We start from the raw sequence: 23,526 nt of genomic DNA, 5'->3' as shown, positions 1-23,526 counted from the left end.
AAGGGCTGGGTCTGCCTCCTCCCGGGGCAGCGCTTGCAGGTTCACTACCTGATCTCGGAATGGTGTGGTAGGAACCTTGGGCACATAGCCCGGTCGCGGTCTTAGGATCACAGACGTATCCGCCGGACGGAACTCCAGGCAAGTGTCGCTGACAGAGAACGCTTGCAGGTCCCCGACCCTCTTGATAGAGGCGAGCGCGATCAGCAGGGCCGTCTTAAGAGAGAGGGCCCTGAGTCCAATTGATTCAAGCGGCTCGAAGGGAGGTCTCTGGAGTCCTGCCAAGACTACCGAGAGATCCCAGGAGGGAACTAGGCTTGGCCAGGAGGGATTCAACCTCCGGGCGCCTCTCAGGAACCTGAGGATCAGGTCGTGCTTACCCAAAGACTTGCCGTCTACAGGGTCGTGGTGGGCGGCAATGGCGGCAACATACACCTTGAGGGTGGACGGGGACAGCCTCCTGTCCAGCCTCTAATGTAGGAACAGGAGCACTGACTTGATCGCGCATTTCTGCGGGTCTTCAGTTCGGGAAGAACACCAATCTGCGAACAAGCTTCACTTTAGGGCGTAAAGGTGCCTGGTAGAGGGGGCTCTGGCTTGGTTGATTGTATTCACAACGGTCGCCGGTAAGCCGGCTAGCTCTTCCGCATCCCGTCCAGGGACCAGACGTGGAGGTTCCAGAGGTCTGGGCGCAGGTGCCAGAGCATGCCCCGTCCCTGAGAGAGGAGGTCCTTTCTCAGGGGAATTCGCCAGGGAGAAGCTGTTGCGAGAAGCCTGAGTTCCTAGAACCAAGTCCGAGTGGGCCAGTAGGGGGCCACTAGTGTGACTTGCTCCTCGTCCTCCCTGACCTTGCACAGCACCGGTGCAAGAAGGCTCACTGGGGGAAATGTGTACTTGCGCAGCCCCGAGGGCCAGCTGTGTGCCAGCGCGTCTGTCCCAAGGGGAGCCTCTGTTAGGGTGTACCAGAGCGGGCAGTGGGAGGTTTCCTGGGAGGCGAACAGGTCTACCTGGGCCTTGCCAAACCGTTCTCAAATCAGCTGGACCGACTGGGGGTGAAGCCTCCACTCCCCGCCGGGCAGACGTTGTCGTGATAGCGCGTCCGCTACGACGTTGAGCTTGCCGGGGATGTGAGTGGCACGCAGCGACTTGAGTCGCTGCTGGATCCATAGGCGGAGACGGCGGGTGAGTTATGACATGTGGCTGGAGCATACGCCGCCTTGGCGATTTATGTACGCCACCACCGTGGTGCTGTCCGATCTCATGAGGATGTGTTTGTCCCGAACTAACGGGAGGAACTTCCTGAGAGCAAGAAGGACGGTCAGCAACTCCAGGCAGTTGATGTGCCAACGCAGTGGGGCCCCTTTCCAGGTGGCGAGCTCATCTGCTTCGGGCTCGGGAGGATAGACAGCCAGGCCGTGAGGCGAGCCGCTATCGCCGCAAGCGTGGACGGGGACCAGCGAGCGTGTCGGGGAACGGTAGGTTCGCGGGGGCTACCCGGCGAAACTGCACCCGCTGCCGCCCCCAAATCGCCCCCAGCGCCAACTGCATCGTCCTCAATCCCGTGGGAAGAAGGAGCAATGCGGGGTGCGGCTGGGGTGGCTTGCTTTCTGTTGAAAGCAAGCCGCGACCGCAACGTGATCATGGTCATGTTCTCGCAGTGAGAACATGAACCATCCACAAACGCCGCCTCGGTGTGATCATGGCCCAAACACACGAGACAGCGCCTGTGGCCGTCTGAAGCAGAGAGGCTTCTACCGCACCCAGGAACGACACAGGGGCGGAAGGGCATCTTGAAAAAGACGCGTCCTCAAAAGGACGTTCAACGCCGCTGTGTTTGCTCTTTTAGAGAAATTACTCTTTTAGGGAAATTACTCTTTTAGTACACAGTGTGTGTGTGTGTGTGTCTGCGCTGTCGAAGCACTCAGGGGCAACAATGCACGCCGTGCAATGAGAAGAGAAAGCCGCTGTTGTGCGCCGTCAAGATCCAACAGCATGCAGATCGTCAGAGGAAACAGGAACGTTTTAATGGCGTGTAACTCGCAGCAAACTGCAGACAGACCATCGGCTCCGAAGAAATTTTCTGACTAAACTTCCGTATTTGCCCCGCTTAAATACCCGTATCGCGGGGCGGGGTATGCAAATACTGACTGCCAACTCTCATTGGCCCTTTTCAATAGGTCAGAGGTGAATATCGGCGCTCAAGAGAGACCCCTAGTGTCGCTTCTCCGACACAACGTGGAGAGAGCGACAGAAGGGGAACTGGCTTTCTTGCAAAATGTTCTTAATCTTAAATGTTAGGCGAAGAGAGAGTATGCAAGCTGATTGGGTACCTGACTACACATCAAAGGACTTATCAGCTTACACTATGTGAGCCTATTGGCTTGACATATCACATGTAAGCGAACTGATTTGGTAAGACAAATTAAAAGAACATCTCAGCTTGTGCCATTCAGGGTTTCATTTCCTAAGTAAAAATTTAGAACAGCCGGACAAAATTCTTTAATGTCCCAAACGTAACTTCTACCTTTAAAGTCATACTTTTATCTCAACGTAGCAAAAGTTTCCCTCTTAAGTCTGATGTAAGCTAGTTGACTTTAGTATGAATATCTCTTAGTTACATTACATAAATCTTTGTATGTTTTAGCACAGGCCCTCTGAGTAGTGTTTCATCAGAGGTCTTCGCTAGAAGTATTTAATCAGGGCAGCTGTGAGGGTGTCCTGTCTCCCTCTCAAAATCAAGGGGCAAACACAGTTATTTTCTGACACTGGTACACACCACTGAGTTTTACATAAAACAACTTCTTGTTCTGACTAATGAAAAAAGTAGAAAGTAGAAAAGAATTGGAAGAAGCAAAGAAAGGGTAAGAAAGGTAGTAAATTAACATGTGTGTTATCAATATCATTTCACTACGTGTAGCATTTTACTACGCCATAATTTATTTTTCCTTAATGTTCATCCTAAATGTAAGAGTGTGTGATTAACGATATCTTCTATGGGTGCAATTATACATGAAAACTGGTGTAACGGTGAGCGCCTGAAAATAGAGATAGAGAGACAAGGAGCAAAACATTGAAAGAGAGGACATGCATTTGAGTGTTTGTGTGAGCTTGGTTAAATTATATGTGTTTGTCCTTGTGCGTACCCTTGACATCTCATGTCACTGAGTATAGTTGTGTCTGTACGCTGTGTCCAATCAACTTCTTGGCTTTACAATCAAACACACACACACACACACACACACACACACACACACACACACACACAGCACACACACACACACGCGAACACACACACACACACACACACACACACGAGGATGTTACATTGAATAATGATTTTTATACTGTACATACTATAGATTCTATCCCTAACCCTAATTCTACCCCTAAACCTAACCCTCACAAAAAAAACTTTCTGCATTTTTACATTGTCAAAGAAACAATTTTTTTGTATGTTTTTTAAGCAATTTGAATTATGGGTACACTAGAAATGTCCTCATAAACCACATTTACAGCATAATACCCTTGTAATTACCAGTTTGTAACATAATACATTTCCTTTTTATCCACACACACACACACACACACACACACACACACTTCTAACCTCTAATATCTTTATGATTTCTGTCTCTAACTTTATCAGAAATAACACACACACATTCTGTTATATTTCTAAAAAAATTATCAACAGAGCTGATAATTGCAGAGAACAACAAAACCCTGAACATGACTAAAAGACATAACATTGCATACAGGAACATAGTAGTAATATGGCATTTTTATATGGGACAAAAATGTTGATGCCTGTAATGTTATTTGTAGATATATCTGATTTTCGGAGGGACCACTACAATGACATTCATGTAAAATTGTCCAATGCTGTTGATGTAGTAACAACATATACTACCGGTCAAATGTTTTGAAACACTTATTCTTTATTATAATTTTTGGTTTACATTTTAGAATAGTAAAGTCATCAAAACTATGGAATGGATCTATAGGAATTATGTTGTGACTGAAGAAAACTGTGTTATATTTTAGCATCTTCAAAGTAGTCACCCTTTGCCTAGAATATGCAGACATGTACTCTTGACATTTTCTCAACCAACGTCTTGAGGTATCACCCTGTGATGTTTTTTTAAACCGTATTGAAGGAGTTTCCAACTATGTTGGGCATTTATTGGCTCCTTTTCTTTATTATTTGGTCCAAGTCATCAATTTCAAAAACTTTTTTTAACACTAACTTTTAACCAGTAGTGTAAATCTGTTAAAAGTGCAGTAAGCTATTTTAGCCATTCTACTTCCACGTGACTGAGCAGTTGGATTAGCCACGGCTCCTTCTTCCAAAACCCTGCACTCCAAAGATACCAAATGAGCTTTATTGAGGCCGACATCATGCAGAAACGGTTGTTAAAAACAACAGCAGCAAAATATCGCCCTCAACTGACAACTGTTATTAACAACTTGCCATAAAAATTGCAGTAATCCTCAATAACTTGTTAGTTGGTTACCAGAAACTACAATACAAGGAGAGCGATCAAAATGATTAACAGGCTTAAAGCATCAGAGACAGTGGCCCAGGGACACATATTTGTTTGTTGTTTACAGAGTCTAGAGCTGTCACACAGACTGGTGAGATATCTCACAAAACTTATTTCAGAATACATGCTGTAAAATGTAATTTGTAATGTATTCCATTAGATTACTCCAGGACAGTAACGTATTCTAAATACTTTGGATTACTTCTTCAGCACTGGTAGATTTTTTTCACTTACTGCCAGTACAGTAAGACAAATTACACATGTTAAAAATACATTCAGTGATGTTTCTAAAACAAGATAATTCTAATTGATCTTGTTTTAAGGATTTTAAAATATTTTTACAGGAAAACAATACAAAAATTATTATAAAGAATATGATTTTTGCTCTAATATAAAAGGTCTTACTAGAAAAAAAGAAATTATGATCCAACATGAATTTTCTTGATAAAAAAATATGATCATGCCTGGTAACGTGTATTTAAAATGGCTAGAAATAGCATTTTAGCTTAGCGTAAAGCTGACAATTTACACAAGGTTTATTTCTATTTCTTCTGCTTCAAACATACTTCTCTGTCTGCTCGTATGAATGTAACACATCATAAGAAAGTGTTTTACCGCTGTTCAATTGCACTTTGGATCGCATCAATTATATGTATAAACGCCATCTGAAAGGACTAAATATTAAATGAAACAAATGACAATAAAATGCAAAGTAATCTCTTCAGTAATCAAAACACTTTTTGAATGTAACTATTCTAATTACCAATTATTTAAATTGTAACTGTAGTGGAATATAGTTACTTTCTTTCTTAAATAATACTTTCTATTTTAAATAAGTAATCCCATTAAATGTATTCCATTACCCCCCATTATATATTTCAAGGAGAAGGACTTTTTTTGCTTACCTTTCCATGAAAAATATCACTTAGAGCACCTTTTAGGGAGCATACATAAAATGAATGCAGATCCTACAGAATCACAAAGCATGGTTATAAATTTAGCATCAGTAAAGATAAGCTCATGTTTTTTTCCCCCATTTATTTATTTATTTATATTCTGGGGGCTTTTCGCCCCTTTTCTCCTCAATTTGGCATGCCCAATTCCCAATGCACTCTAAGTCCTCATGGTGGCGTAGTGACTCGCCTCAATCCGGGTGGTGGATGACAAATTTCAGTTGCCTCCGCGTCTAAGACAGTCAATCCGCGCATCTTATCACGTGGCTTGTTGAGCGCGTTACCGCCGAGACCTATCGCGTATGGAGGCTCACGCTATTCTCCGTGGCATCCACACACAACTCAACACGCGCCCTACCGAGAGCGAGAACCACATCATAGCGACCACGAGGAGGTTAACCCAATGTGACTCTACCCACCCTAGCAACCGGCCTTAATGGGTGCTTAGGAAGCCACACTGGAATCACTCAGCATGTCATGGATTCGAACTTGTGACACCAGGTATGGTAGTCAGCATCTTTACTTACTGGCCCCAAGATAAACACGTTAAATATGTATTTAGATGTGTAATGTAGATCACTAATATGCTCTCAGTTTAGTACTGGAAAAATGTCATTTGAGTGCTGTTAAGCTATCAAGTTATGTCTAATCTACAGCAATGAGCAAGTCTAAAAAACTTGTAAGTGGAAATAGAACGTGAGAGTAAACCAACACCGCGCAAGGCCTGAGCGAGAGCATGCGCGATGTCATTGCTCTGATTTGGAAGCACAATCTGACAGTATTATTAGCTGGAGTGACCTTCTTAAACATGGCATTGCATAAGGTCAAAGCAATAGCAGTCATAGTGTTGATAGTGAGAGACACCTAGATCCTGTGATTGATATGGCTTGTTTGGAGAGTGCCACAGCTGGCAGGTCAATAGTGTGAGTGAAACAACCACAATGCCTCCAAAGAATGCCACAGCTCCCATACAGCTTTTGAGAGATTTATCCACAGAACTCCACAAAAAACTTGGCAAATTACAATAGAATTATAACGGCTTCATTCACAAGGTTCTGCACACTTGTGTGTTTGTTTATTTAATATATTAGATGTATAATTAGATAATTCTTTCTGATCACAATCAATTTGTAGTACTCTCTTTTTCAGTTAATACTTTTGATCAAATTTAGAGTACATCCATTCCACTGATTTTTCCCCACAATCAGGGGTGGACTGGCCATAGGGAGCACCGGGCATTTACACGGTGTGCCGCTTGATAATTTGGGCTGGCCCACTGCCACGAAAGTACCAGCCTGTCTTACAGGGGATATAGGCAGCCACCCTGGGCCCAACATGCCTGCTCGGACCTCATAACAAAGCAAACATTTTATAAACTCTGCAAGACAAGAGAATACAATGGGTTTTATTTTGAAATAATTTAATGGCTGGTTTTTATTTTATTTTGAAATCAATTACACGTCGGAGCGCATATCCGTATGTACGCATCAACTTCGTACCTTGTGTGGAAGTCACTATTTGACATACAAAATCACAATAATGGTGACAACCAAAAACAATATATATAAGATAAGCTCTGAATAATCACTAAATGACAAATAACTGCAAGTTACAACAAATACAATAACAGAAGCATACATCAAATCTGAAAACTATAAAGATAAGAGCGGTACATAGTCTTTTGCATAATTTATTCATACCGTAAAGCATTTCTGTGAGCTGATGAACATAAGCCATGAAAAATATTACTTTGTGGCTATTCACTTTGTTTATAGGACAGCAGAAACAGTACTTGTCAAAGCATAGGGCTTTTAACTTTTTCTCAAGAATAGTCTGGGGAAGGAATTAAAACATTGCAAATATGAAGATGCAACATAGAGTGAAAATATGAGCAATCTGCAAAGATCTACTCATTAAGAGGTATGTTTATTTGTTTTTATAAATATATTTATATTTGTATATTTATATATGTTCATATTCTGGCCAAATTTGTTTTCACTGATGTTTTAAAATAAACATTTACACATAGTTATGTGAGTAATTAACATGATATTTTAAGCATTGTCATCAGTGTCCTGCTGTGTGACACTTTCTTCATATAACTATTTTAAACATTTTCTGATCTTGTATAGCTATATATACATATATAATATATTATTATTATACTTGTTTCCACAACCTCACATTAACTAAGACAATAGTTTATTTGCACTTCTAGAAAAAAGTTGAAAGGTGATTAACAACTTTAAAACTCTGAAGAAATGCTGACTTGTCACAGCACCTAAAATACACACTTTCCCTTGCACTTCCGTTCGGGCACGTTATTTGTCTGATCTATCAAGTACTAATTTTATGTGCTTTCTCTAAAAAATATACTCATCACATTTTCAGTGGTTTTATTTATTTAAAAAATTATGAATATTTTTGCACTGGTGGGGCCCGTTTTTATGACTAGCTGTCTTTTTTCAACACAAAAATTTGAAATTGAGTCAGAAAATGAAATCATTGAGCCGGTGTGTTATGGTGTGATGTGTTGTGGGCCAGATTTGGTGGACCGCTCTGGGCCAGAAAGTCCAGGGCCACTTTTAGTCCATCCCTGTCCACAATCAGCACAAAAATTGCAGATTCCATGCAGGATTACCCATATAATGTTTCACACATCCAAATGCAAATTTATGCTGGGTGGATGATATAAATTATTTACAATAGATTCAAAGTGGACCTTATTCAAGAAAACATTCTTATGTGATTTGTTGCAATGAATTGAATGCAACAATTCACGTAGGTAGGAATGGGAATTGTGAGGAATTTAACAGTTCTTAACGGCTTCAGTTAAGAACTTTTGAGAAATAATTATTTGGAAATAAGAAATGCAATTCTTATTACATTTATTGCAGCAGCCTGTTGCCAAATGATGAAATCATTCCAGTTTTTACAGAGCAGATATAACAAATCCGAAATGTAAATTTAATTCTTGTAAAAGGCATAATGCAATCCAATAATTGATTTTAACTCTATATTAAATAAAAATTCTAAACAAACAACAAATGTAACACATATTTCATTAATTCTTTATAAAATCCCACTGATTGCAACAAAACTTGTGTGTATCTTTAACTACACATTCTCAAATGAAACACTCAATCAGTAACTGCATTGCATGATTGAAGTCTTACAGGTCTGAAGAAAAACATTTACAAGTACAACCCACAATGACAGTTTGGACTTTGTTATGTAGCCTAAGGTTGTACTTCATGCTCATGAGACTTCAGCTTATTTTGAGTTTGACATTCATTACTTGCTTATCAGTAAGACCAATTCAGTAACCACTCCGACTGATAGTGTTTTTGAGTCACTAAAAAGAAGTAGTTCGTAAGAGTCATTCGTTCGGGAACGGCACTGAAAACGCTTTCTATCAGGAAGACTCACAGCTGGAGTGAAATTAAGATGACGTTTATTTGATGAATATAAAACAGAAATGTAATGTCTCTCTTTGGCGTAAGCCCCATCTGGCGGTCCGAAGAAGTTGTCCTCGGAACCGTCATATCCTGCTGAAGATAGGAGGCAGGGGCGAGGAGCCTAACCCCGTGCAGGATGGGACTCAACTGGTGGTGGTGGGGTGGTGGAGGTTGCCATGTTAGCGCACTGAAAAAGCAATGTGATAGATTGTGAGCAGACTTATAAAGCAATGGCTTACATGTGATTGGCTAGGGGTTACCTAGCTAATGATGTAATGATATACAGCTGCTAGTCTTTCCGCTAGAACTACGCTGCGCTTACATTTATGTTTTGATTCACAAAAATAACCGGCTCAAGACTCATTTGTTTGGGAATTGGACTACTAGGCGCTGTGTGTTTCACGCTGTAGATTCAGTAGGGGGCACCGCTGCTGCTGAAATATGTTGCAGCATACACTGTCAAGATAATTATAGGGCAGTGTTATATATATATATATATATATATATATATATTATATATATATATATATAAAATTATTTTTATAAAGTAATCAGTTCAACTGCAAGAACTGGTTCTTGGTTCCCAACCCCACATGTAGGAATAGTTTTATGAATGATAAGAACTTAATTATTATTTGAACATATTTTATTACTTACTATTTACTTGTTGTTTACTGGTCAATTACATGAGAACATGAAACAATGTTTAATTACTTTACCAATTAGTTTATATTAGTTTTTGCTGTGATATCGAAATTGGTATGGAAAATTGAGAAACTGGTATTGGTACCGACTACTGAAATGTTGGTATTGTGACAATCCTGTAGTATAAACTGAAATAATATTTCATTGTTTACTCAACAAGATCAAAGAAAATAAGTTTGTTGTGACAATAATTGAAATTTTGAATAAACTACTTAACATTGCAATTAAACTACTTAGAGTTGCATGTATTTACCACATGACACAACAACAAGCACTAAGAGACAAATGTAAACTGTTCTATGGTTATTTGCTAAATGTATTCATGTTATGGTGCATGCTGGGGAGATCACAAAACATACGCCTAACATACAAAAATATGCAAATTATGCAGAAATCCACCAAAGCAATCTCTGCTTTAGTTACAGTCTAAGTGGACATCAATGACATTTTTACATTTTTATAATATTATATATAAATAAATGATTTTATATTACTGAATCAACCTGAATAAATACACCAACATAACTGTTAAATCGTGTAGAAATAGCTCCTAAAAGTAACAATTGCATGTTACCACTTTTTACAGTGTATATGGTACATACTGCCTAAATAATGACACAGGGAAACTGAATTGCCATTAAAGTTTGAATACAGTATAGTGTTGAAATAAGAGTAATACTGTAACTATAATATTCAGACCCATTGTACCTGATAAATAAAACGCAACAGTGACTGCTTATTTTTTTAGCTGCCTTGGTTTTAGAAGTATTCTTTCTATTCACTTTCTCCTTATGCATTTTAGAAAATTCTTCAATGAAGAGTTCTAAGCCTTGAACCAAACAAACTTGCTTTGAGATTAATCACTGTAAAGGGTTTAATGGAAAGGAGGAGGCGAGAACCGGCTTGGCGATATAAATGATAGTTTTAATGAGAAACTTAAAACAAAGACACAAACACATATGACGACCATGTCCATAAACGATCTCTCTCTCCCGCACAGTCCCCTGCAGTCAGCCTTTAACCCTCACAGAGGCATAATTAGCCTAATACGGGACCAGGTGCGTAGGATCACAACCCCCCCCCCCTTCCCTGCCGGCAGGTCATCCCCATCTACCTGGATGAGGGAGGGGACAAGGGGAGGGAAACAGAAATAATTACAATGGGGGGTGCTTCCTGTAACAGTGTAGTACCCCCCAAAAAACTGTAAAATTTAAAAGAGGGAAAAGACCAATGCAGAGCAACAGTGAGAGAGAGAGAGGAGAGAGAGTTAAAAAATAAAAAATAAAATTCTTACTCGCCAGTTCTCCGATACGCCGCAGCTTGTTCCTCGGCCACTCCTCCACCCTTTATCGGACGACAGCCGTGCCTCGCCGGGCGGATCCGAGGCAGTCTTCCAGCCCCTGGCAGACGGAACACACCGCCGCGTTCTCGGGGAACAGAAGGGGTCTCCCCCGCCCCTGGCAGTGGTTCTCTCGCTCAAGGCGGTCGCCAGTAAGCCCCTCCCCGCTCGCGGTCGGCGGTCTCAAACCCTGCTGTGTTTCAGCGGCCGGTAGGCGACTCCTGCGCCCCTGGCAGCGGCCCTGACCGCTCCAGGAGGTCGGCTAGGAGCGCCTTCTCCCCTCGTGGTCGGCGGCTGCTCCATTGGGGTGGAAGGTAGTGGCGAGAACTCTACTACGGCATATCCCTCCTCCTTCCCGGGCTTCGGCACCAGTGTAAAGTGATCAATGGAAAGGAGGAGGCGAGAACCGGCTTGGCGATATAAATTATAGTTTTAATGAGAAACTTAAAACAAAGACACAAACACATATGACGGCCATGTCCATAAACGATCTCTCTCTCCCGCACAGTCCCCTGCAGTCAGCCTTTAACCCTCACAGAGGTATAATTAGCCTATTACGGGACCGGGTGCGTAGGATCACGACCCGGCAATGCCCTCCGCCCTGCCACAATCACATTGAAACTTTTAAGGTGGAATGATTTACTCATTCTATGAAGCATTGAAATTGACATATTCAAATCAAACACAATGAAACAATAGAAACCATTTACAACATGTCATCCTTTTAAGCCATATTAGAACAAATACGTAAATATTTAAATACAATGTACATCATATACGTAGATCATTAAAACGCCACAACTTATCAATATCAATTATCAATATCCATCCATCCATCAGATGGTCTGATTCTGTTCTCAGACTCACAGATTGTTAAATGTTTGTAGACTATTATAGACATAAATGACAGCAGTCATCAGCACCTGACTGTGCATGTTTCTTGTCATCCTTTGGAGGGATTCATTAAGAAAAACCAGGGTGACAATGACATTCACTGTAATTGTTTAAGGTTTTTTCTTCTACAATGTTGGGTCTAAGCTCTCTATATTCAAAACTTTTATTTTACTCTGTCCAAAGTGTGCTATTATAATGGCCTAAGTTTAACCAGCTCTGCTAGACAGCCAAGATAAAATCAGAAATATGCACCTCTTCCAATCTCAGTCATTTCGTTCACTTTACCTTTATCAGTATGTGTGTGGTGATAGAATTGGGTACCATCATCAGAACAGAATAATGACACTGAATGACTCTCTTTAAAGAATCTGACCATCATTCCTGCAGGAATAAAGCAGTTATTACCCTTCATTACAGACCTTGGCTCTTGCATTAGTATAATGTCACCTCTACACACACACACACACACACACACACACACACACACACACACACACACGCGCACACATACACACACATCAGCTCTCACTTAAGCATTTTCACAGGGAATGTCACCTGTTATCACTAAGGGCTGGACGTGCAAATGCCATGTCTAATTTAGCACATTGAACAATGATGTAAAACTTCACCCGCAAGCCACTTTATTTTCATTTCCATTCAGTCATCAAAATGCAGAAACAATTACCCATTACACATATATTTTTGTGCTTGTGTGCTAGAGTTTTTTCTGGTGTGTATGCTGGTCAAAGCTTTGATAATGGACCTCATATATTTTATTCTTTATACAGTAACTGGCAACATAGTTGGAAAAACAGATCCCAGTTTTGCCGTGTATTTTTGTATTTTGTGCTGATATAATAGAGAACAGAACATTTATGTCAGTGTACTTTGCCAGTGTTTTGTCATGCCATTAGTTCATGATGTGTTTTTATTTTTAGGTTTGATGGAGGGAGGAGTGACATTTTCCCAGTGGAGTTTTTCCTTCCACCACAAAGGACATGCCTAATCTGCTCTGATGAAGCATCTGGATGTCACTATGGAGCACTCACTTGTGGAAGCTGCAAAGTCTTCTTTAAGAGAGCTGCTGAGGGTAACATTTACACACCCATTATAACAAAAGTCATACTTTGGAGTGGATAACACCATCTAAATGTATTCACCATATGTGAGGACTGTATTCACTTTAATTGAAGATTTTAATTACAGCTACAGTTATAAACTATCATTAAGTCTACATTAAATCCCACCATAGCCTTTTCGTGAATGAATATACTTTTGACCATGTGTCCAGCACAGCTTTTATTGTTTTTAGTTGTGTCTTTTAAAATAGCAAAAATTGGCACTTTAAGCAGTATAAAGAAATTCAGGAATAAAGTTAAAGGGAGAGACAAAGGCAAAGATAGGGAGTAGGCTACACTTTGTGTAATGCTACACTTGGCAGGCTACAATGAAGTGCTAACTGTACACAAATTTGGGACATATTATTTCCCTATTATGCACACAAAAATAAAGTCTTTCAGTGGAAATCTAACACCTACCAGCCAAGAATGTGCAAACATGGCTGCTAGATATGTCAAAGTTTGCCATAAAAAATTAGCAATCAGCGTGGAACTCAAACACAAAAAATGTACCATTTATTTTTATGTCCATTAAAATGTTGCTTATAGATGTAAATAATATGCAAATTGATCACCTGACATTCAAAGTAGCATTGATACCTTTGTGCCTTTTTCCTTAAGTGTGCAAGTGTGCAATGTTGAATAATGCTTTGGCAATGTAAACCTATGTTCATCATGCAAATACATCTGTGCAGTAAATTGCATTGAAATTGAGAGAACGATAGACAGTTCTGATGAACTGCTGACCTTTTTGACTTAAAACACCCACAGAGATTCTGGAAAAACACATTTATCAAATTTAAGAGGAGAGTTTAAAGGTCTTGCCCCACAGCCAACAATGAACTTCAGTATAATCAAATACAGAAATATCACACTATTATACTTACTGTTCCAGCAGTTGTTACCAGAGACAGAGAGAGAGAGAGAGAGAGAGAAAGAGTTAGGGAAAATATACTAAAAGGAAAAGTTGCCTTGGTGTCCTTATCATCCTGTCTGAGTAAGTGTGGAGAGATTTGTAAGGCTAGAGAGAGGCTTTTTTATGTGCTTTAAAAGATTGCATGTAACATCTGATTTCAGGTATTACGTTTGCTTGGCATTGTGATTTTCATGGTGTGCCATGCAGTATTTTGGTGAATATTTAAAAATATTTGTTACATTTAATTATTTATTGCATGTTAGATCTGACTGATACAGTATATGGTTGACTGAATTGCTTTGTTTTGCTTGATTTACGGTATTGTTTATTGGTTATACCGTTGTTATGTTTTTAGTTATGTTTTTAATTACAACTTGTTGTAATTGTGCATACTGCAGGAGTGACAGTGGACTTCTGTTACATCTCATTGTAATTTTGCATTAGACTTGACTGCAGTTGTGTGGGTTCCTTCAACAGTGGCTCTGTATGCCTGATTAAGACACACACACACACACACACACACACACACACACACACACACTCACACACACACACAAATGCACACACATGCATGCACACACGCACGCACACACACACACACACACACACACACACACACACACACACACTCACACACACACACACAAACGCACACACATGCATGCACACACGCACGCACACACACACTGCAAAGCCTCATTTCAAATCAGTCTGCTAGTTTCATTTGGTTGTCCTAGGGTGCGCACAGGAAGGGCTGTGACTATCAGAATGACTTTTCACATAAACTGCTCCATCTAATTGGAGCATTCTCTGTGTATGTTCTCCAGTTTTAATCTGATCTACGTTTTATCACAGTGTAAATGTGATGCATCCAGCTCTGTACTTGCTAGAGTTTGGCTTTGGCTGTCAACTGACTCAAAGTAAATGAAAGCTTCTGAAAGCTGTCTCTTTCTTCTCATAGGGAAGCAGAAGTATCTCTGCGCTAGCAGGAATGACTGCACCATTGATAAACTGAGGAGGAAGAACTGTCCATCCTGTCGTTTGAAGAAGTGCTTTGAGGCAGGAATGACACTGGGAGGTAAATTCCTGCGATGCAGTGTCAGATGTTCATGGTTAATTGATTTTATCTGGCCATATACATTGAAAAAAGTGGTAACGCTGTTGTTACCTCAAGGATCTATTTCTACTTGATCTGACCTATAAGAATTAACTTTTATTGGTGGTAACCTAATTTGACAGGTAGATTTAGTCAAAATTTTGGACTTGAAAAAACAACAACGACAACAACAACAAAAACAGGTTGTTTAGATGCCAAAACTATGCTGTAACTACTACACATTTTGTCAAAATTGAGTTAAAACTGAAATCAAGTCTTTTATATTATGATGTGTCCTGTGACAGACACATTTTATTCAACTAGGCTCAGTTCCATAGAACACATAGAGTGAAAACTTGATAATCCACATTTGGCTGGACAATCACTAAACTTTGAATCCATTTTTCTTTGTTTCAGTGTTTACTGTGTATTTACTGCGTTTTGACTTAATCGGTTTGTGGTTTAATTTACCCATGGTTTAAATGGGTAGGGTTTTTAATTACCTATGGTGATTTTTAAATGTAGAGCAGATTTTTTTACTCTGTATTGATGCTATGGGTGGGTAAAAATATAGATTTATGATGCATCACGATTTTCATTTGAACAATATCTATATCGATTCTTAAATCCAAAAATGTATCTTTTACTCTATGCGGAAACCTTTATTACAATAAGAGGAAATCACTCCAACCAAATTCCGAGCAATGCGACTAAAATGTATATATTTGCCAGCTGGCTGGTAAATGTTTAGATTTTACTCACCAGTGAATTAATTGTGTAGTATAGTGGTGGAGTATTCAGCAGCGAGATGTAAAAGTTGTTCCGTGTAATGCGAGTCCTAAGACGAGATCCACATGACCCATTTGTCATTGAATAATGTCTCTTTTAATATCCAGTTGTTGATCAAAAACAAACAAAATAATAAACATTTAATTCTAATCATGTATGGCACAGATGAGATAAAGCACTTAGAGTCCTTTCTCATTACCATACACTCATTTACAGATGCTGTTTACTGAAATGTCGGTTTTGTTAAAGAGACAGTACCAGATTTGGCACTTGTTCAACAAATCAATGTATATAGTTATGCAATTAAATAATAAACATTTAACAAAAAATATTATATGAAATATAATATCTTAGTTGTTGATTTGATTATTGGATGTAAAGCACGCCCTCCCCCAGGGAAAGAGAGGGGGGTGTACGTCAGGCCGGGGGCTCCCCAGCCTGAGAGAACAAGGGAGGAATGTGGCAGGGCGGAGGGCGGGGCTGGGTCGTGATCCTACTCACCCGGTCCCGTAATAAGCTAATTATGCCTCTGTGAGGGTTAAAGGCTGACTGCAGAGGGTCGTGCGGGAGAGAGAGATCGTTTACGGACATGGCCGTCAGGTTCTCGCCTCCTCCTTGCCCATTGAATACCTTTACATTTATTTTTTAAAAGCCAAAATGTGACCAGTTATGAAAAAGTAATAAAATATAATTAGTAAAATTAATATTTTCAAAATGTATTTAGTTAGAAGTTCCCCTGTATAATTAACAGCATTACCTGGGAGAGAATTTCTCTCATATGTAAAAAAAAGGGTCATTTATATTTCGTTATACAACGAAAATATACACATATAAATCATTATCTTATTGAATCAAATCGAGAGCTTGTGAATCAGAATCTAATCGGGAGAACTCTATCAATCGTCAACCCTAATAGATGCCACATTTAAGCTGCAAACATTCTGTGGAGGGTAATTACCAAGAAAGAATTGCGCCAAAGTCCCTTTCAAGGCAAGTCAGTTCATTTGGCAGCCATCTAGGAAACGCTCCGAGGCAGCTTTTTTCTATGGATACAAGTGACACAAAAGTACAGCTCATATCTACATGAAAGGGAAAACACAGAAATCTCCAAAACAGTCGGTCAAGATTACGATCAACATATTTCAAAACAGCAGTAAAATCTGACAATAATGATATCATAAATGTTTCTTTTTTTTCCTTCTTCTTTTTCCCAGATGAAGCTAAAAAAAACAAAAACAGGCTGGTCCAGCTAACGCATATGCATGTTCTCAGGTTTACTGACTTTAATGTCTGTATCTTAAAGATGATTGGCTCTTTTACCTCTAAGGCAGGACTTGTTTTTCTACATCCACCATATTGGGTGTGAATATTTCTCCCATTAATTTGAATACAATTGCTCCTTCTTTGGCTAACCAGTCTCTGATTGTGCCTGGGAAAAGCAGCATTTATTTGCATGCACAATCTGCGCATGGCAAATTAAGTGATTGCACAGTGCAATTCCGATCTTGCTGGTTTTGAGCGTTATATAGAATTGGATGCAGCAGACTACCACAATCTAACACACTCTGCTGGATTGTACAGCATCACTTCACTACTGTGATCCAGACACCTGAATTATTATCAATAGAAAATTTACACAAGCAACTCTTTTAAATAAATAAAATTCAGTTTACTGTCTGCTTATCTCTGGGGCTAATAGCACAATGCTTATTTCATCAGGCAAATAGTAGTTTTGTGAATACAATAATGAGCCTAATTTACATAGAAATGAAGCATGTTTGGAAAGGAATGACAACGACTTGATTTAAAAACTCAAGACGCTGTGCTATTTCAGTGCTGATTGTGCCTGCTTAAAGTAGATTGTGGGTGGTTAGTAAATAAGACGCAGGGTTTTGCGGTGAAATACAGCATGCAAAAGTGCCACACCTGTTTAGTGAATTCTTCCCTGTGAGCTGCACAGAGGTGTCATAAATGTATTTATTAGGGCTGGGTATTGATACAGTTCCCCATTTCACTGATTCCGATTCACTAGCTCTTGATTCAATTAGATTCCGATCCAACTGATCAGTAATAATGTCCATTTTGCTTGCATATGAGAAAAATTATCTCTCGGCCAGTACTGTTAATTATACAGGGGACCATCTTACTAGGTACTTTACGAAACTATTGATTTTAAAGAAAATAAATGTTCATATGATTTTCATCATTTTGGTCCCATTTTAACTTTTTTAAAATTTACAAATTTCATGTATTTCATCAATAAATATACAATGATTAATTTTTACAGTTATGTTCCTTGAAAATGCTTGATTTTTCATTAGGCCCAGTTTTAAAACAGATCAAATAATTATTTCAAATTTGAAATAGATACAGTGGTGTAAAAAAATTATTTGCCCCCATTCTGATCTCTTCTGTTTTTTAATGTACAGTATATCTCATCTAAAATGTTTCAAAAATTCAAACAAAATCTAACCTAAAACAAAAGCAATCTGAGTTAACACAAAATACAGTTTTTCAATTGTAATGTTATTTATCGAAGCAAAAAAAAGTTATCCAGTACCATCTGGGCCTCTGTGAAAAAGTATTTGCCCATAGTTACTAAATCCCCAAATCTTTGAAACTGTATTCATAATGGGGTTCAGCTGGACTAGACACACCCAGGCCTGATTACTGCCAGCCTTGTTCAATCAAATCACCACCTAAATAGAACTTTTTCAGCAGCTTGAAGTTAGCTAAAAGGTCTCTCCCAGTAGCACACTATGCCAAGGTTGAAATAAATTCCAGAAATGATGAGGGAAAAGATGATTGAAATACATCAGTCTGGGAAGGGTTAAAAAGCAATTTCAAAGGCTCTGGGACTCCAAAGAACCACAGTGTGAGACATTATCTCCAAATTGAGAAAACTGGCTGAGTAGTGAACCTTCCCAGAAGTGGCCGACCTTCCAAAATTCCTCCACGAGCACAGCGGTGACATATCCAGGAAGTCACAAAAAAGCCAAGGACAACATCCAAGGAACTATAGGCCTCTGTCGCATCAATAAAAGTCACTGTTCTTGACTCCATTTTCAGAAAGACACTGGCCAAAAATGGCCTCCATGGTAGAGTGGCGTGTCAAAAATCACTGCTAACTCAGAAGAACATTAAGGCTTCTCTGAATTTTGTAAAAACACACCTTGATGATCCTTAAACCTTTTGGGAGAATGTTCTGTGGACTGATGAGACAAAAATGGAACTGTTTGGAAGACAGATGTCAAATCAAATCAAATCAAATCAAATCACTTTATTGTCACACGACCATATACACAAGTGCAACAGTGGGTGAAAGTCTTGTGTGCAGTTCCTTCTTCACAACGGCCTCAGTGTGGACGGACCATGTGAGTTCCTCAGTAATGTGGACACCGAGGAACTTGAAGCTGCTGACTCTCTCTACTGGTGCTCCATTAATGGTGATGGGGCTGTGTTCTCTATCTTTCCTCCTGAAGTCCACTACAAGCTCCTTGGTTTTACTGACGTTGAGGGAGAGGTTGAGCTCCTGACGCCAGCATGTCAGATTGTGCACCTCCTCTCTGTAGGCTGTTTTATCATTGTCAGTGATCAGACCTACCACCGTCGTATCGTCAGCAAACTTATGATGGCATTGGAGCTATGTGTTGCCACACAGTCATGTGTGTACAGGGAATACAGGAGTGGGCTGAGAAAACAGCCCTGCGGGGCTCCAGTGTTGAGGATCAGTGATGAGGAGACGTTGCTGCCCATTCTAACCACCTGACGTCTGCCTGACAGGAAGTCCAGGATACAGCTGCACAGTGAGCTGTTTAAGCCCAGAGCCCGGAGTTTCACATCAAGCTTGGAGGGCACTAAGGTGTTGAATGCTGAGCTGTAGTCTACAAACAGCATTCTCACATATGTATGTCCTGTTACATCTGGTGTAAATCAAACACAGAATTTCACAAAAAGAACATCATACCTACGGTCAAGCATGGTGGTGGTAGTATAATGGAGTGGGGATACTTTGCTGCTTCAGGGCCAGGGTGACTTGCAAAAATTGAGTGAAACATTCATTCTGCTCTCGGTCCATGAGTTGAAGCTCAACCTGGATTATGCCGCAAGACAAGGATCCAAAGCATAGGAGTAAGTCCACCTCTGCAGGGCTCAAAAGAAGCTAAATGTAAGTTTTAGAGTGGCCTAGTCAAAGATTGAGATGCTGTGGCTGGACCTTAAATAGGCTGTTAATTTTTGAAAACCCTCCAATGTGGCTAAACTAAAGCAATTCTGCAAAGAAGAGTGGGCCAGATTTCCACCACAGCATTGAGAAAGACTGATCTCCAGTTATCGGAAGTGTTTGGTTGCTGTTGTTGCTGCTAAAGGTGGCAAAACCAGCTAAGTTTAATGGGGCAGTTAGTTTTTCACATGGGTGATATAGGTGTTGGATAACTTTTAACACCCCCACCAATAATCAAAACAAGCAAGTACAACCCCCCCAATATTTATACCATGATCAATGGAAACATGTAGATGCTTCACACTGCAATACAACAATATTCAAGCCAAATATATGCCCTTGCCTTCTTCTATCAAACAATGTGCCAGAAATAAAAATCAACATGCCAGGTTGCTGTTTCAATGACAGTTGGCTTGAAGAGGAGACATAAAATATTTCTATGCTGAGGAGATCAAAAACAAGGAATTGATACAATACTTCCAAGTATGCAAATAGAGCCATTGATGGATGTTTGCACTTAATCAGCCCTCATCAGCCATTCTGATGGTAAAAAGCTGAGGCAAAGACTCCGTTACAACTTTATTTTTAAAATAAATTTCAAAGCAGTCTTCTTTTAGCCTTTATTCAAATGGCTGGTGAAAAAAAACATCACTTCTAGAATTTTAGTTTTTATTTGCAAAAATGAATGTGCAAAAACAGCACACAAATATTTTGGAGTGTTTTCTTCCAAAAAAACTAAAATAATTTTTATTATTTTAAATACATTTTCCAAAAATTAATGAATGGGTAACTAAAGTAGCCAGGATTTGTTTCCCCCCAACGGTAAACCATGCCTCCTTAGTTACCTGGTGTTGCCGACTGTATGAATGTATTAATGCAAGACTTTAGTTGTAATCATCGTAAGGATTGGTGTCTTAAAACTTTGAATGTAATGGAACACTTGAAACTTTAATTTAAATATTTGAAATTACATAGAATGTTTTTATCATTGTATTTTGTCAAGTAACATTTAGAACTATATAATATGTAAAACTCTAAGGTGTTGGAATAAGATTTAGGTACCTTGAAAGTGCTTAACGTTTACTCTTAAAGGGAGAATTCACCCAAAAATGCATATTTTCTCATTATTTACTCACCCTGTGCCATCCCAGGTGTGTATGACAGTTTCTTAAGCTGAAAACAAAGACTGTTTTTTTTTTTTTTCTTATGTGAATGGTGGCCTAAATTTGAAGGTCCAAAATATTTTTTTATATATTTTTATATATTTATATATATTTTTCCAATATTGATTTTCTTTTTTTTACTATAAATTTCCACTTTCACATTCTTCTTCTTTTGTTTTTGGTGTATCACATTCTTCGTGCATATAATCACCTGCTGTGCAGGGAGGAAAATTTAAGAGTTTATAGCAAAAAAGTACTTAAATATTGTTCCCTGTCAAAAAGCTACACTTTGATGCTGTGCTGATTTAGTGCTTTGGGAACAACTTTATGTGTGACCAGCTGTGAATATGTCAATGAAATTGACCAGAATTTATAGCCTTTGCTGGTGACATCATTGGATGCACCTGTAGTAGGGCTATAAATAGATGCATCACAGGTGCATTGTCAGATCCTTTGTATTCAGATCACTCTGTGTGTGTTGTGCTTCATGAGCTTGTCAGAAACTTTCTACTTTACTCATTTAGGAGTTAGATTTTGTTGCGGTGTACAGAAACCTTTCTCTAAAAAAAAAAATAAAAAAAAAGAGAAAATGACTGAAAGACAGAGCAAGAGGTGTGTGTTCACTTGTTTATGCTCTATGGCTGAGAGGGACACACACCAGTTTTGTTTTGTATGTTTGGGGGAAGAGCATGCTGGTCTTGCATTGGCAACGAGCATTGCGATCTGTTCTCAGTCAAAATGTTTCGCACTTGTCTTGCTTATTTCCGAGAGTCAGAGCCCACACTTCCATTGTGGGGCTCTCGTATGGATCAGGCTGAGGAGCGAGAGACGGGTCCGTCCCTATCGCTCGCTCTCTCCCCAGATCCAGCTGGTCCTTCCCGTGAACCTGAAGTGCGCTCCGGCGCCTCTTCGGTTCATGAGGGGAACCATGAATATCTTGAGTCTGCGGACTTCGAGTTACCCACCTCTGAGCATTCCGGGCATGATAATAAATCATCAGAGGAATTACTCGAGGTGATTACTCGTGCGGTGGCCAGGCTTCAATTAGACTTGCCACGCGAACAAGAGACCCCGAAACGCTCCAAGTTGGAGGACAGATTTCTGTCTGGTGGCCAAGGGAAGGGAACACCTCATCAGTCCCTTCCTTTCTTTGATGACCTCCATGACGAGCTTTCTCATTCATGGAGGAAACCTTATACTTCCCGTGTCTTCATGCCCTCGACGTCGATATATTCGACTATTGTGGGTGCTGAGGCACAGGGGTATTCGGTGATGCCGCTGGTTGAAGAGACACTTGCGGGTTATCTCTCGCCTGGCTCGGCATCATCATTAAAAAACCCACTCTCTCCACAAAGCCGCGCAGGACCACCTCCACGCTTGTGGGGAAGTCTTATCATGCAGCAGGTCAGGCTGGTGCTGCCCTGCACACTATGGCAGTGTTACAGGTGTACCAGGCTGATCTGCTGAAGCACCTGAGTGCAGGCACCATGGTCGACAAGGAGGCTTTCTCCGAGCTTCATCGAGCCACGGATCTGTCTCTCCGCACGTCCACATGGCCCGTGCCATTGGCCGGTCTATGTCTGCTTTAGTCAGCATGGAGAGACACTTATGCCTCAACCTGTCGGGCATCAGAGACAAGGAAAAAGTTTTCCTTCTCAATGCCCCAGTTTTGCCTTCTGGCTTATTTGGTGACTCTATGAATGTAGTTATCATCAGGTTCCAGGAGGCGTAAAGTCACCAGGAAGCCTTTAGGCAATTCCTTCCTCGCCGCACTCAGGGGGAGGGGCCGTCAGCCACCCAGCCCCGCCCTGGTGATTCTAGAAGGGAGTCTCCGAAACAAAGCGTGGTGAGTCGTGCTCCCCCTCGTAGAGACTGGGGACCGACTCGTCGCCCTCAGCAGCCCCCAAAGCAAGACCTCAGGGCAGTCATTTCTAAGAGGAAAAAACCCTGACGGTCTTGCGCCCAGCCTTGTGGGGGTAGCCGAGCCCGAGCTGTGGAACCTTCATGTTTGGCCCCTTAAGGGTACCAACTGAGGGACACTGGGCTTTCGCCTGAAGTTATTGAGACCATTCTAAGTGCTAGGGCTCCCTCTACTAGAAGAAGTTATGCCAATAAATGGGATGTCTTTGAAAGATGGTGCAGTGAACATAATGTAGATCCAGTTAACTGCCAGATTGCTTCAGTTCTGGACTTTCTGCAGGAAAAATTGTCAGCAGGCACATGTCCCGCCACTCTCAGGGTTTACGTGGCCGCTCTATCGGCTTGCCACGCCTTGATTGACGGGATGCCATTGGGGAGACATCCTCTGCTCGCTCGCTTTATTCGTGGAGCC

General features: G+C 40.4%; 1 protein-coding gene across 1 annotated transcript in view; it reads left to right on the top strand.

Moving 5' to 3' along the window:
* Positions 1-23,526, top strand: part of LOC127628611 (androgen receptor-like) — a 132,315-nt gene that overhangs the window by 36,210 nt on the left and 72,579 nt on the right. Inside the window, exons 2-3 of the mRNA XM_052105389.1 lie at positions 12,829-12,980; positions 14,886-15,002. Of these exons, the coding sequence (XP_051961349.1) occupies positions 12,829-12,980; positions 14,886-15,002 (269 nt within the window). The remainder of the gene's footprint in view (positions 1-12,828; positions 12,981-14,885; positions 15,003-23,526) is intronic.

Source organism: Xyrauchen texanus, chromosome 3 (assembly GCF_025860055.1).
Source record: "Xyrauchen texanus isolate HMW12.3.18 chromosome 3, RBS_HiC_50CHRs, whole genome shotgun sequence".
Classification (NCBI taxonomy): domain Eukaryota; kingdom Metazoa; phylum Chordata; class Actinopteri; order Cypriniformes; family Catostomidae; genus Xyrauchen; species Xyrauchen texanus.
This window is presented reverse-complemented; position numbering and strand designations above follow the sequence as displayed.